The 16273-nt window shown below is 28.5% G+C and overlaps 4 protein-coding genes across 4 annotated transcripts; 3 read left to right on the plus strand and 1 right to left on the minus strand.

The window, feature by feature from the left end:
- Positions 1–780: 780 nt before the first annotated feature.
- LOC124499907 (dehydrogenase/reductase SDR family member 4) lies at positions 781–2219 on the plus strand. Its single transcript, XM_047063939.2, has 7 exons — positions 781–1076; positions 1141–1321; positions 1386–1463; positions 1520–1543; positions 1600–1792; positions 1845–1968; positions 2032–2219. Exons 1-7 carry the CDS (start codon positions 910–912, stop codon positions 2144–2146), a joined length of 882 nt encoding a protein of 293 aa, XP_046919895.1. The 5' UTR covers positions 781–909; the 3' UTR covers positions 2147–2219.
- A 164-nt stretch (positions 2220–2383) lies between these two features.
- On the plus strand, positions 2384–3223 carry Pfdn2 (prefoldin 2). Its single transcript, XM_047064058.2, has 3 exons — positions 2384–2637; positions 2697–2820; positions 2885–3223. The coding sequence occupies exons 1-3, from the start codon at positions 2477–2479 to the stop codon at positions 3122–3124; spliced, it is 525 nt and encodes a 174-aa protein (XP_046920014.1). The 5' UTR covers positions 2384–2476; the 3' UTR covers positions 3125–3223.
- LOC124499814 (RUS family member 1) lies at positions 3145–4707 on the minus strand. Its single transcript, XM_047063826.2, has 5 exons — positions 4622–4707; positions 4361–4553; positions 4056–4294; positions 3866–3987; positions 3145–3794 (listed from the first exon to the last, which is right to left on the minus strand). Exons 1-5 carry the CDS (start codon positions 4643–4645, stop codon positions 3215–3217), a joined length of 1158 nt encoding a protein of 385 aa, XP_046919782.1. The 5' UTR covers positions 4646–4707; the 3' UTR covers positions 3145–3214.
- A 58-nt stretch (positions 4708–4765) lies between these two features.
- On the plus strand, positions 4766–16098 carry LOC124500094 (uncharacterized). The gene is made up of 16 exons (XM_075735580.1): positions 4766–5317; positions 5381–5516; positions 5602–5700; positions 5796–6616; positions 6679–6767; positions 6994–7860; positions 10531–11275; positions 13062–13211; positions 13276–13376; positions 13445–13533; positions 13602–13655; positions 13732–14025; positions 14134–14200; positions 14256–14474; positions 14538–14832; positions 15318–16098. The coding sequence occupies exons 7-16, from the start codon at positions 10699–10701 to the stop codon at positions 15860–15862; spliced, it is 2391 nt and encodes a 796-aa protein (XP_075591695.1). The 5' UTR covers positions 4766–5317; positions 5381–5516; positions 5602–5700; positions 5796–6616; positions 6679–6767; positions 6994–7860; positions 10531–10698; the 3' UTR covers positions 15863–16098.
- Positions 16099–16273: the final 175 nt, after the last annotated feature.

The raw sequence follows: 16273 nt of genomic DNA on the forward strand, positions 1-16273 counted from the left end.
AAATCAACACCAACAACAGCAACAACAACAATCATCATTTGATGATCAAACATTTGATGAAAAAATACAAAATGTTTTTCGTAATTTAAATGATGATGATGATAATCACAGTAATAATAATAATGATCATGGATATCGTAAACATTTAATTGAAGATGTTTATTTCAATATTGAACAAGTAGATCGTTTAATAGAAATGTTGGATGAACGTCTTGAACGTATACAATTGATGGCAATTTTTAATGATCGAAATAATCACCATCAACGTGAACAACAACAACAACAACAACAATCGATGATGAATGTTGATCATCAACAGCGGCCATATATTAAGCAATTATTGTTCACAACTGAAGTGATTGATTTAACTTGTCAACAACAAAATGATGATGAACAACAACAACAACAAATAGCACAGCAGCAGCCATTAAATCAAGAATTGTCATCATTCATACAACTTGATGGCATTGTTTTACCATTACCGGATGAATTTTGTAGAATGAAAGTCGAAAAACAACAATATTTGTTGCAACCATTAGCACAATCTGTACGGCAAAAATATCTAGAGATTTGTTCGAAAAATTTATCTCATGATTTTTTACAACTTTTTTCAAATCTTTTGAAACAATTTTAATTTCAAAAAAATTTTTTTTTTTTTGAAAATTTTCTTGAAAATATACATTCATTATTAATATGACAATTATTCGGTAGATGGCAATGTTTTTGATAATGACGTCATCTATCAGTGGCAAATGTTTTTTTAATCGAATAGGACTTATTTTGATGTTCAAACACATAAACACAGGGTACAAACACATTGAAACAAATTTTGGGTTCAAATCAGTTATAGATTTGATTGCTTTTAATTGTATTTCATCAATTTTGTAACGAAGTAACAAAAAAAAAACAATGTTTCTTTTAAGAAGAACAATCAATCATATGAATCGATTCAATTCGATTTTATCTAACGAATCGTCTATAAATTATTCTCGTCGTTTTCTTTCATCAATAGAACCGGGAAAAGCTCAATATAATCTTGAATCAAAAATTGCATTGGTCACCGCATCAACCGAAGGGTGAGAAGTAAAGTGATGCACTTCATTTGCTTGATTTTAATTAAGTTTTTTCTTTTTGATTTAGAATCGGATTTTCAATTGCACAACGTCTTGCACAAAGTGGTGCAACAGTCATCGTTAGTAGCCGTAAACAAACGAATGTTGATCGTGCCGTTAAACAATTGCATGATGAAGGATTTAAATCAGCTACCGGTTTAGCTTGCCATGTTGGTAAAGCTGATGACCGTGATAAATTAACACAGTTTGTATGTGTATAGTACAAGTTTTGAGATTTTTTTTCAGAAAAAACCATTTTTCAACTTTCGATAGGTTGTTGATAAATATAAAGGTTTGGATATTTTTGTTTCCAATGCAGCTGTCAATCCGGCCATCGGTCCCATACTTGATGTAAGTTTTGCTTTTGAGAATTAGAATATTTGAATTGAAAACTATTTTTTTTGCAGAGTGACGAAAGTGTCTATGATAAAGTAAGAATAATTTAAAGCCTTGAAATCATCATAGTAATAATTTTTTAAACAAATAGATTATGGATGTCAATGTTAAAGCACCATTCTTGTTGACCAAAGCATTAGTACCGCATATGGAAACCCGTCCAGGTGATAAAGCAATTGTTTATATTAGCTCATTCGCTGGATATCAAATGATGCCTTTATTGGCCACATATTCATTATCAAAAACGGCACTTATTGGTCTTTCTCGAATCGTAGCTGCTGATTGTATGTTTTGATTGTGATTTGAAATTTTTCATCATTGAAAAATTAATAATAGGTGCCAGTCGAAATATTCGTGTTAATTGTGTTTGTCCTGGTCTGATAAAAACAAAATTCAGTGAAGCTTTATGGCAGAATCCAGATTTTGAAGATGAATTTCATAAAATGGTTATGATAAAACGGTAATTATAAATTTTGATTGGGATTTGAATTTTTTTTCAACTTTCAAATGATTTTTTTTTAAGAATGGGTAAACCAGAAGAAATGGCCAATGTCGTGACGTTTTTGGCATCAGAAGAAGCATCGTATATTACGGGTGAAAGTTTTGTTGCTGGTGGTGGAGTATTTTCTCGTTTGTAATGATAATCATGATCAAATCAAATGAAATATGATCCAAATGGAATGATAATAAATTTTTTTTTTTTTAAATTAATGGTAAACTTTGGAGTAATTTTTTTTCAGAAAGGGCGTCAACATTTAAATGGGCTTGCCACTATTTATATTGTATTATTCGATTATCACGTGAACAAATTTGGTACCACCCATAAACACCAAAATTGAATATATTTTTGCATTCATTCATAAACAAAGTTTATATGTGTGTGTGTGGTATGGTTTGACATGTGTTTTTTTTATTGTCGTTCTGGAATTTTAGTAATTTAAAAAAAAACAATTAAAATTATCACAATCATGGAAACATCGACAGCTAATCCAAATAATAATTCGGCCGCAATGTTGAATAATCAACGTCGTATGCAAACAATTGTGGATAATCTGAACAAGATGCGTGCCGAACAACGTTCATTGTCGCAAAAAGTTTCCGAACTTGAATCCGAAGCCACTGAACATCGGTAATGAAAATGAAATTCATATATGAAAAATTAATATTAATTTTTTTTCAACACATCAGACTTGTAATTGATGCATTGAAAGAAGTGAATAAAGATCGTACCTGTTTTCGATTAATTGGCGGTATACTTGTACAACAGACTGTTGATAATGTTTTACCGGATTTGGAGAAAAATTTCGATATGGTATGTGAGTTCATTTGAAACAAACAAACAAAAAAAAATAAAATAAAATTTTTTCTTTGAAAAGCTTAAAAAAACCATTGGCACTTATCGCGAAAATGTCAAAACAAAAGGAACGGCCATCAATGAATATATTCAACAACATAATCTAGGTCCATTGATACGTAATGCTGCTGATGGTGGTGGTGGTGTTGGTTCATCATCTGCTTCGGAAAAATCGAATGTTGCCACTGTATCGGATGATGGTTCGGATAAATCATCGAATAAAACAAAAGATTCGTCTAAATCATCAGTGTTGGTTGAATGAAAAAAATTTTTTTTTCTTAATAAAAGATGTAAATATTCAACAGTTTGAAAAACAACAATTTTTGAATGATAAAATTTCAATAAAAAATTTTCAATAAGATTTTTCATGATCACAATCATCATCATCATCGATAAATGTTTCAGCCATTAAAACATGTGAAATATTCCAATCATTTTCGGTGATTTTTCGCCATATTTTTGGCATATTTTTCTGATGTATTTCAAACACATTATCGTTATTGAAATGATCCAAATTTTGTAGTATAAATAACAAACATAAAGATTCGATTATAATTTCGGTGGCAAAAGATTTCGTATGGATATAATAATTGTCATGATTCGATTGATAATTGATTATGAATTGATCATTAATAGGATCTTTGATCATTGATTGCATTTCATCTGTTGATGATGGTAGTTTTCCAGAAATGAAATGAACATTTTCAAATATTTGATCATGTTTTGTTTGAAGAAAAAACCAAACATTTTCTTCGTGATTTATAGAATCGATAGAAAGATTGTTTTTTATGGAAGAAGATTTGAAATGAAAATTTTCCAAAAATATGGCCAAACGTTTTTTGTTAAACACTTCAATACATACAGAACGTACAGCACAATAATTTGAATAAATATGTCCAGTTGTAAATACTGTAAACATTGTCCATATTAATCTAATAATAAATACAAAGAAAAATTGCGATTATCGATTATTATTTTAAATTCAAAAATCACAAACACATACACTGGTTGATCAGAGACGAATGGCATGAATATCAATGAAAAAATCAATGCAAATAGATTGACAATTCTTTCTTGGCTTTGATCTTTAGCTGAAACATCAGCCATATTATTACATTTAGCTTGCTATAAACAAACAAAAAAATCAGGTGATTGGTGATTTTTGTTTTGAAATTTTTTTTTTCCAAACTTACATGTTGTGTTAAAGCTGCACGTGTTGCACCGCCAGCAATTCCAACCAATGATCGTAATATTCCTGAACAACATTGAATTGTGGTGAAATAAAAACCGATAAATATTGGACTAAGCAAATCAATCAGAATGGCCATATCATTGATTAGATCGGCAAATAAACGCCAACGTTTACAATCGGAATCCATTCGTGTACATTGTATAGTAGCGAATAGTAATGATCCAATGATTGATGTACCATCTAAAAATTTGAATTTCAATTGAAATAAAAATAAAAAAAAAAATTTTTTTTCTTCTGAAAACAAACCTTTAAGAATCCAGGTTATTGTTGCAGCCAAAACAGTGGCTGATGCATCACCAACACCAACACCTTTGAATATGGCTTGTGTGGCCAGATTATTCATTATACTTGAACAGAATGCCTGGACACTATCCCAGAATTGATATTCCAGATAATCATTGCTAACCGATCGTGGATAACCATTCGGTAGGAATGCTTTCTATAGAGAATCAAAGAAAAAAACTTTTAACTACAAATTGACATGAATTTCCAAATCCAAAATCAAACCTTTAGGATTTTTTTCAATTTCATAATATATAATCACGATTTGTTTGATTTGAAAAAACAAAATTTTTTTATTTTTTTAATTTTTGAGTTATGTTCGAAAAAAAATGAAAATAAATACACCGTTCATAAACAATGTAGTCCGTTATTATCCGTTCGATTTTTCATTGATCTGGTCGAATGTTTCATTTTCATTATCGTTATCATAAAAATAATAATTTGGTATTAAAAATGGTTTCTTGGTCGTCGTTGTCGTCGTCGAAGTCGTTGTTGTGATTATGCTCGATTTTTGATCTTCACAATTTATTGTATTATTTTCCCAATTGGATGGCCACCACCACCACCACCATGAATCATCAGGTATCAAATCATTATCATGATGATCATGATGATGATGATGATGATGATGATTTGGATAGAATATAAAATTCTGAAAATTTAACCAAAATTTTGTCATATCTTCTGGATTTTTTACCACTGGTTTCGATGTTGTCGTCGTCGATGATGACGATAATCCATCGGCCATAAATTGATGAAATTTTACATGAAAACGATACAGATCTTTTAATGTATAAATAGCCCCCGTATGGTTATTATTATTCTGGCGATAAAGTTTGTGAAGATTTCCAATACCGCCAAGAAAATGGACAATAGAATTTCCATTCTAATTCAAAAAAGAGACGAGAGAAAAAAAACCAGGTATTTAAAATTTATTTTTTTAAGAAAAATTAATGAAAAAATTTTATTCTATCAAACCGTTAGTGTTAGTATTGATGATAAAATGAACATTATCATCATCATTATCAAGATAATGGATATTTTCATCTTCATCATAATCCAATGTTGATGATGATGAATCGAATTCCAAACACCATATATATTTATATATGTGCTAACGGTATTTATTTTCATCATTTTTTTTCGCCTGGTCATTCTTAATAGGAAATGGTCATATATTAATTTTTTCTTCATTAATGAAAAAGAGAAAAATCCAAAAAATCCATCCGGAAGATGATTATTTTATTTTTATTTTTGACCATTGCCTGCATCATCATCATCATCATCATCATCATCATCATATGGTGAGTGTTGTACAATTTTTTAATTAATTTTTCTTTTCATCCAAAAATTTCCTCATTTTTTTATTATTATTAATATTTCAAATGATAATCATCAGTTCCATCATCATCATCATTAATCAATCGATAATATATGCTGTATCATTCAAAAAAAATTATCAAATTCATTCAAAAAACCATGCAACAGATATATTATTGAACCATATTCTCCTGGTATGTTCATTTTTCTTTTTTGCTTTGGAATAATTCCGAAATGGAATATTCTCTTTGTATTGATCAATGGTTTTTTTATGGAAAACTTAATGTTCGTATGTTGGGCAATGATGATTTTTATTCACAGTGATAATAATAAATCACATGAATCATTGTCGATAAATGTCAAATGCACATTTTTTTTGTACATTTTTTACAACATATATTCAATTCGATTCTTTACCTAAACAAAAAAACGAAAACAAAAAAAAACAATCCAACTCGATCAAAATTAATCAATCGATCTATCAATCAGTATTGTTTAATTCTCATTTCATCAATAACATTCTCACGACTGGCAAAAGACAAAGATGGATCGAATACATGAATGGTTTCTCTATATATTGATTTGATTTGGATCGAAATTCGAATCAAATCAAAATGGAATGATTTTTTTTTTATATCGAATTCATTCATCCATTGTCTGCGTTTGTGTATGGCCTGTAGATTCATTCATTCAAGTTTTATGCAACAGACAGCACAGAATAAAAAAATAAAACTTCTGAAACATCTGCCCGAAACATCAGAAATATATTTTCCGTCCGTTGTTTAACAGTAGTGTTTTTTTTGTTTGTCTTCGAATCAGCACATGCACAAAACATTGAAGAATTTCATACAAATTCAACGTCTGAAAAAAAATATATATAACGAATCAAATTAAGTCCGGGTAAGTTGGAACAACAAGAATTCATGTTAAAATTAATTTCTGTTTTTGGGTTTTTGTTTCAGTTTCAGTTTCAGTTCCATCAATTATTGGCCATTTTTTTCAACATTCGATTCTTTTAGTTTTTTTTTTGAATGACTCTATCTACCGATCGGTAAGTAGAAAGTAGAAAAAAGAAGAAGAAATCCCAATAGCAGCAGCAACAAATATATTGAATCAACACCACCATCATTGTGTTGAAACAAGATTTTTGTACCCAAAACAAAAAACAAAACAAAAAATATTGTGAAAATCTTTAAACAACTACTGTTATTGAATTTGATTTTTTTATGTTTATTTCTACCTCATTGTTTATGGCCACACTGCTGACATACGAATAGAACAGTGAATCCAAAAAAATCAAAAATGTAATGAAAACATTTGGCTATATTCACATCGGAATATCCTATCCTAAGTCGCAAGTATTATTATGATTCAATGGAAAAAAAATGTAATCAATCAACCAACCAACGTCAACATTGATGTTTTGGCTACACAATCACATTCCATCGTTATTATTATTATTATAAATTAATTTATGATTATTTATTATCGTAAACAATCATGATAAAAAAAATCATCATAGTAAATATAACTGAGAAAATTTTCTATATTCATCACAACAACAACAAATAATAATAATGAGAGGCAAGATTATTAGGTCTGACGTTTACTTGCCTCTCTTTCTCTCGCTCTCTTATTATTGTATTTGTACGTGCATTTTATATGCAAAATTATTGCCATTATCATCACCATCATCATCATCATCATCATCCTCGATAATAATTTGAATTGAAAATCTATTTGCAATATCATCGATTGATCGATTTAAGCTTCTATTATTATCATCATCACCATTATTATTATATTCAAAAAATCATACCATGTGTCAAAAACTCTCTCTCTCTCCCTCTCTGTGTTATCAATGGAGAAGCTTCCCAAGAAGAAAAATTAACAATTTGATAGAGCTCGATTTCATCAATTGAATATTTATATATCTCTCTTGTTGTTTGTCGTCGTATTTTTTTTTATTAATAATCGTCGAATTCCCCTAGAAAGAAAAAAAACCATATTTATGTGACCATTTTGTTCTATAGAAAAAACAAATGCTTTAAAATCAATCAAATCTATTGAAACTACGAGATATTGGTTGATACCGACTTGAAAAAAACGATAAAAAAAAATTTCGAATTCATCACCCTTTCCAGGTAAGTGGTTGTTGTCATTATCAAACATATTTCATTTCGTAATTTCAGCCTGTCTTATTCTTTTGATAATGAATTCTGATTTCATTTCATTTTGTTTATCCTGTCAATTATTTCCATTATCAAAGATATAGTAATTTGATTCATCGATTTGTACCGATGATGATGATGATGATAAATCATTTCGATACACTCCGGAAATGAATTTTCAATTAAAATTTTTTAATTGAAAAATTAACCACTAAGGAGAAAAAGTGAAAAAAATGAGAATTTCATTTGAAATGATGATCAAATTGAATTTCATTATTTATTTCCAAGAAATTTGATATTCTGTATGTGTGTGTGTGTGTGTGTGTGTGTATGAAAAAAATGAAATGAAATCAATTTTAAGAATTGACAATAAGATGAATGAACAACGACAACGACAGAATTTTTATTCAATCAATTTCAATCATTCGAAATCACACGAAGAAAATTAGAAAATTCCATAACACATCATCAATCAGTTTGTTTATTTTATAAACCAATTCCTATTTTTTTTTTTTTTTTGAATGGAATTTGATACTAAGAAAAAAAACGAAATGAAAATTTCTTGTCAGTTAGTTTATATGTTCCACATTTCTTGACATTTTGGTGTTTGAAATTTGTTTCTTTTTTTTTCTTCGAATCTAAAAAGAAATTTTTATTCGAATCGAAATGTTGTGAATATTTGATGGCAACCAAAAAAAAAAAAAAAAGAATATTCAAAATGTCCGATTCTCATAAATGATGTAACGGATGTTTTTCTAAAAATTTCTTTTTACCGTTTTTTTCCGATATCATGATTAACGATATCGAATCATCATCGATCATTTTATGAAACATATTTAGATAGATTATTCTTAGTTGCATGCTATTTTTCTAAATGTTTTCAGCATCATCATCATCATCATCATCATTTTTATTAACCCTGGACGATGATGTTAATAATTGTCAATGTTTTTGGTTTCTGTATCACAAAAAAAAAATTGTTTTTTTTCTGCTGCAACAACATTCTCTTATCTTGAGAATATAATTTCTTTTTTTTTCTTGCTAAAAATAGCCATAATGTTTGTTTGTTTTATAATTGATTGTGATGAATGAATGAATTGGACAAATATACAAAATTATTGTGTTTGTGCATTGTTATATCAGAGAACAGAAAAAAAAACAAACACAAACACCAAAAAAAAAAAATCATCCATCCAGATCAATTAAAAAGAAAATGAAATGTGTAAATAGTAACCGATTCATTTGGTTTTGATCTCTATGCACACATAACACACACACATTGTGTATAACATTCATGTATTGAATGAATGATCAAAATCATTATTTGTTACTTAACCATTTGTTTGAAAGTCATATTTTAATTAATTTAAAATGAATGAATGATGAATTGTTGAATGAATGAATGAGACTTTTTTTTCAAGATTTTCAATCGGGAAATTGCCTTTTTGTTTAATAATCAAACATGTCAAATATAACCATATAATGATAATATAATCATCCATATAATAATCATTTTAATATTTTTTTGGCAAACATCAAAATAATAATGATGCTAATTTTACCGGCAATGTATTAATATCGTCATTTTTTGAATTATTGTTGTTGTCACCGAAAGCAGAAAGTGGTGTAGTGTGTGTGGGTGGGTGGGGGAGAATATGATAAGATATGATCCTATTAATAATGTCATATGTTATAAGTGTTAATACATAATCATCATATTTAACACTTGTACAGACGATATTCAAAAAAAAACAACATTTTACTTTTGACAACTAAATAAAACGGAAACAGCAACAACAAGATAGCATGGATATATAGAAAAAGACCAAACTCAAAAGAAAAAACACCACTTAGATAACGAGAAAGAGAGTGAGAGAATGACTTGACAACCCAGTATGATGTTGAAGATAAACCGACGATGTGTGCGTAAACCACAAAAAGATTGAAAGAAAGAAAGAAAGAAACCCAAATACCTTCACTTTATTTTGTCTACTATGGATTTTATTTGACCGGTTGTCATGTTATGTTTTGTGTGTGTGTTGAATGATCCAATTTTTTTTTTCATTATTGTTTCTCAGTGTCTCTTTGTTGAACAATAAATATATCCAGTCGTTTAGTGTTTTTTTTTCTCAACAAAAAAAAAAATCCGATTTATTTCGGATTTTTTCTCTTTGTTTATGATCTAAGAATATGGCCTTCGTGTGTTTATGTTTTTGTTTTTTGTTTTTGATGTGACAGAGTGCGTTTGTGTGTCTGTTGATTTTTTTTTTTGGTGCTAAATTGATGATGATGATGATGATTACAATGTAGAATCATCATTAATATCTAAAAATAAATTAAGAAAATTAATCCCAAAAAAATCATCAAACCGGCATTTAGATCAAAGTGAAAAGAAGAAGAAAGAAGAAGAAATAGCTTTGAAAACAGTCATGTAATAATAATAAGATTATAATTTATTACTATTGATGATGATGGTATTATCATCTTATCAGCAAACAAACCTAAACAAGAAAAACAAAACAAAACAAAACAAAAATTTTTTTTTCCTCAAATTTGAATCAATTTTATCTTATGACTTGATGACATTTTTTATTCATTTCATTTCATTTCATTTTTTTTTTGCAATGTTTTGTTTGTCAACAGAATCATCATCATCATATAATTTGTAAACAAAATATTATTGATCGAAATCCATATGATTGGTCATCATCATCACCATAATCATCATATTGATATATATCAACACAAGTTTTATAATATAAACCGACTGTCATCATCATCGTAATTATTAACATTCAGTTTTGGTCAATTATGGATTTCCAAATGGCTAATGGAAGCCATAATCATCATCATCATCATCCGGATGATGTACTAATGGCCACAAATAATCGAACATCATCATCATCAATTTTATATGATTTTATTTCAACAACAACAACAACAGCGACAACAACAACAATTGGAAAGAATTTCACTCAACATTTATTATTACCATCATCAACATCAACAGCCACGGCTGTATCGATTATTGATCAACAGCCATTCGATACAGAATCAACATCAACCATAATCGCCATCAATAATGATAACAATAACAATTTAATAGATGAAAATCAACTAATAAATCATATGTTAACATCACTTAAGATGGCAATTGAAAATAATTGTACCGATCTAGATCAAACATCATTATCATCATTGTTATATCATTTAAATATGACAACAACATCCACAACCTCATCTGCTACATCAATGAATAATAATGACATTTTAGCCGAATGGTTACGTAATGAAACAATAGGATTAACAAATGCATCCTCATCATCATCATCATCTTCATCATCACCATCATCGGAATTATTATTGAATGATTTCATCAAATTTACAGGTAAGTCATTTTTTTGTGTTTTTTTTCTGTTTTCCTGATCATTATGTAAATGGTCAATTTTATTTCATTTCATAAACAACATATCCTGTGTTTTGTGTTTCCTGAACAAAAAAAAATGGAATAATTAACACACACACACGACAATGTATCCGGTTTGTGTTTACATATTTATTATTGACCAAGAATTCATCAATTTCAAATGTGGTAATAGTTTTTTTTCAATTGAATTTACTACGATGATGATTTCGTAATTTCTTTAATATATTCATTTATCGCATCTATTAGATTCGATAATCGATAGATAGATAACTTGAATACAGTGGTTTGTTTTTTAGGAGAATGAAAAATTTGGGTCATTCTTTCTGTTTTGTTTGTTGCAATTTTTTTTTCGTTCTTGTTTCTTTTATTCTCCCTGTGTGTGTGTGTGTCGATCCAAAATGTAAATTTGCAAATGGATTTTCTTCTTTTTTTTATATATTTTCTGGTTCATTTCTAGAACCTCCTGCTGTGTGTATGTGTGTGTTTTGAGGCGAGGATTGGTTTTTTTTTCATTTTCAATCAAATAAAATAAACGACAAACACGACAGGTTTCCAAGAGATTCAAATTCTGGGCTAATAGAAAAAAAAATCTTGTATAATAAAGCCAAACAACGCCGACAATATCAAAAAGTTTCAATTCTACATGGATTCAAGCATTGAATAATGATGTTTTAATCAGCTAGAGAGAGAGAGAGAGAGAGAGATAGTGAGTGATATAGGAAGCTGTAGTGTTTGACAAAAAAAAATTAACATTTAACGCCCAATTCGATTAGCTAATTCGATTATCGGAAAAAAACTGATTGATAAACAAACCCATTTAATAAACCTGATTAATTAATTCACATAATAATTGTGTAATTAACTGATTGTCACTCTTTGAGTGGTGTGCTTAACCCGTTTATTTCCGGTGAACGTTTTGTTGTTAATTTACAATAATAATAACGTTGTGTGTGTTTCACAAAAAAAAACATCATCATCTGATTGCCATAGTTTTATTTTAAACAAAATTCATTTTGAATTTTTTTTCATGTTTTTGAAATTGAAAAATTAGTCATCATCATCAGTATGAATAAATCAAACAATGTTTATTCAAACAAACAAAAAAACAATGAGCATTTAAGGGTCTTCCCTTTTTGCCTGTCTGTTTTCACAAAACAAAACATTCATTTATCATTTATTTTGATGAATTATAAATTTTTTAATTCAACAACTTTGCCCGTACTACTTCTTTTTGTCCCTGTGTTGTCGTTGAGTTTGAAAATGAAAAAAAAATTTGAACATAAAACGAAACGTAGAACGCTAAAAATCAGAGGTTGTCTGTAGTTTTATTTTTATTTAGCGGGGTATTACTGTACATTTTTTTTTGTTTTTTTACTTAATGAAATGAACAAATTGAGATTGTGAAAAGAAATATTTTTTTTTCGGTAAAGTTTTCTTCTGACGACAACAATGAATAATCAATAAAATCAAATGATGATGATTGAAATGAATGAAAATTTTCATTTCTCAACATACCACCATCTTACCCAAACATTACATTGACAAATAATTACAATGATCGATTCAATTCAGATATTAAAATATTGCTAATTACTTTTATTGTCGTCATCGTTGATCCAATAAAAAAAATAAGAGAAATTCATTTCTTCATTTTTCTTTTTGTTTATCAATTTATTGATTGATTTGGATTTCACTTTAATTCATGACATTTTTGTTTTATTGATTTCTCTCCATTAATTTGATTTAGATTTGAATGAAAATCAATCCTCATCATCATTGGGAACATATTGTCCATCAGCATGGGATGGTGCATCATGTTGGATGCGTACATTAGCCGGCAATGAAGCAATTATACCATGTTTTTCTCATTTTAATGGCATCAAATATGATACAAGTCGTAAGTGAAGTTTTTTTTCCTGGATTTTTTTCTTGAATTTCTGTTTTTTTTAATGATTCAAAAGAAAATGCCACCAGAATGTGTTTACCAAATGGTACATGGGCTGAACGTGCTGATTATGATCAATGTAAAGCATTAAATTTGGCCATACAGATACCGATTGAGGTAAATGATGATGGTTATTGATTATTGATTAAATTTTATTTGTTTTTTTTTCTTTATTTCATTTTCAGAATCTTCATACAACCTATATTTATTATTTCGGTTATGGTCTATCATTATTAGCACTTTCGATTGCTCTCTTTATATTTCTTTATTTCAAGTAATAACCAACATTTTTTGGAACTTATTCAATCGATAATTTTTCTGTTTTAATTTTTTTTCCACCAGAGATTTACGTTGTGTACGTAATATAATTCATACAAATCTAATGGCCACGTATTTGTAAGTTTAATAAACAAGAGAAAAAAATTTGATTTCAAATTTCAATTTTTTTTTTGTTCTTTTTTGTTTCTCCTAGATTGATTGCCATCTGTTGGATAACCACTGATCGTTTGCATGCATATCCATCACCAACGTCACAAAAAGCATCGTGTATAACGGTCATTTTGTTAACATATTTAATGGGTACAAATTTTTTCTGGATGTTTGTCGAAGGTCTTTATCTTTATATATTGGTAGTGAAAACATTTTCCATTGAATTTGTTAAAATAACCAATTATTTGATTATTGGTTGGGGTGCGCCGGCATTAATCATTATATGTTGGTTATTATCAAAATTTTATTTCTCCAATTATGATTCTGAATTGGTTCAGTAAGTATTATTGAAATTGAATTTTATTTCGTTGTTTTTGTTGTTTAATTAAAAAGTTTGTTTTTTTCCTCTTCTTTTTTCCTACATCCACCACGCACAAAAAAACAGATGTCCATATCAAGCTCAAGATGAATTTGATAACATCTATAAAGTACCGATTTTATTGGTTTTGATTGTAAGTTTCGTTTGATCAAATGTTTGTCTAAATTTATTTTTCTGTCGATATTTAGGTGAATATATTTTTTCTTTGTAAAATAATGTGGGTATTGATCACTAAATTACGTTCATCAAATTCAATTGAATCAAAACAACGTCGTAAAGCGGCAAAAGCATTATTAGTACTCATTCCATTATTAGGTGTTGGTTATATGTTAGTATTGGTTACACCGACACATCCTACAGCCAAATGGGTATTTCAGTATTCACAAGCCGTACTTGTATCAACACAGGTAATTGATTTAATTGATTTTTTTTCATTTATTTGAAATTTTCATTTTCACATTTTCACATAGGGATTTACGGTTGCTGTACTATATTGTTTCTGTAATGGTGAAGTAAGAAATTCATTACGAAATCATTTTCAACGTTTCCGTTTACGTCGTACATTACAATATGGAGGCGAGTATCCAGCACATAAAACAACATATTATCGTACAACTGCATATCATAATTATCATCATCATCATCATCGTCATCATAACCATAATAATTATAATAATATTCAGAATCAGAATAGAAAATATTCAAATAATAATAATAATCGATTCAAATCACAATCATTATACTGTTCTTCATCAAATGTTTCAGGTAACATGCAGGTGAAATCTTTATCAAAAAAAAAATGTTAAAGTTCTGAATGTTTTCCAATATAACATATGTGTATGTGATTGGTAACCAATTCTCACTATAGACCTATTGAATTGTTATTACAAATTATAACCAAATTGATTGATAGCTTTTTTTAAAAAAATGAAACAATATTTGAATGGCCTTATCATCTCCTGATCTGCACATTCCATCCACAGTCATAAAGAAGAAGCACCCAGTAAAAAACCTTTCTAACCAAGCAAGCATCTAATTCATACTAATAACTAATTTATCACATGGTACTGCTGCTGCTGATGATGATGATGATGATGATAGTTTACGTGCACGTTTTTTTTGTTTTGTTTTGTTTTGATTGTAAAAATTCCTTTTTTTAACCAATTAATTAACAAAAAAAAATACTTAATCTGCTTGTTTGATTTACATTACTAATTTTTTTTCCAATCTTTTTAAACTTTTTTCTTTAGGTAATAATAATCATGCAAATAACAGTAGCCGTAAAAATAATGATGATGATAATGATAATGATACTAATAATGGAATCAATATTTTATTAGGCCAGAAAATTCAACATACAAATCAAAATATTCGATTACGTGATTCCTGTATATCATATACAACGACAACATCATTTCTATCACCTAGTTCAACTGTTATTACTGTCGGTGGTATTGGCCATTCAAATGGTTTTGGTTCCAATGGTAATGGTGGCCATTTATCATTAGCATCAACAACATTAACCGATGTTCAAGAATCAAAAGAATGTCTAAAAATGTCTTCAATCAATAATGATGATGAAGATGATGATGATAATAATAAAGATAAAAACAATGGCGACAACAGACGATTCGATAATCGAACAATAACAACAACAACAACAACAACAAATGATGGTTATCATCCAATACCAACCAATGATGATGATGATGATGATGATTTTATTTCCAAAATTCCAGATAAAATGAAAATTGAAATGCAACCAATTTCTGAAACAATTTCATTCACCGTTTGAATTGTCATCAGTCAATCAACAACACGCAAGAAACGAAAACGAAAAAAAAATTGGATTTTTTTTTTAATTGTAAAATTTATTTTTTACTTTCATTTTTTTAAATTTTGATCTCTATTTTGATTTTTTTTTTATTTTCTCTCTGTCTCTCTCTCTTTTTTTTTGTTCATTTTCACTTGATTGATCTCCTGATATAACAATGATAATAATAAAAATCAATTTTCTGTTTTGTTTTTTACCAAAAAAAAAAAAAAAAAAAAAAAAAACAAAAAACAAAAAAAAAAACCTGCTGAAACACACGTTGTCACATTTCCCAAATGACGCCCTTTGTTATAGTCATAGTAAATTTTGAATGGTTAACACCAGAATATAGTATGTGTCATCCGTTTTTTTTTTCGTTTTCATCACCATGGA

This window comes from Dermatophagoides farinae, chromosome 2 (genome assembly GCF_024713945.1).
Source record: "Dermatophagoides farinae isolate YC_2012a chromosome 2, ASM2471394v1, whole genome shotgun sequence".
Classification (NCBI taxonomy): Eukaryota; Metazoa; Arthropoda; class Arachnida; order Sarcoptiformes; family Pyroglyphidae; genus Dermatophagoides; species Dermatophagoides farinae.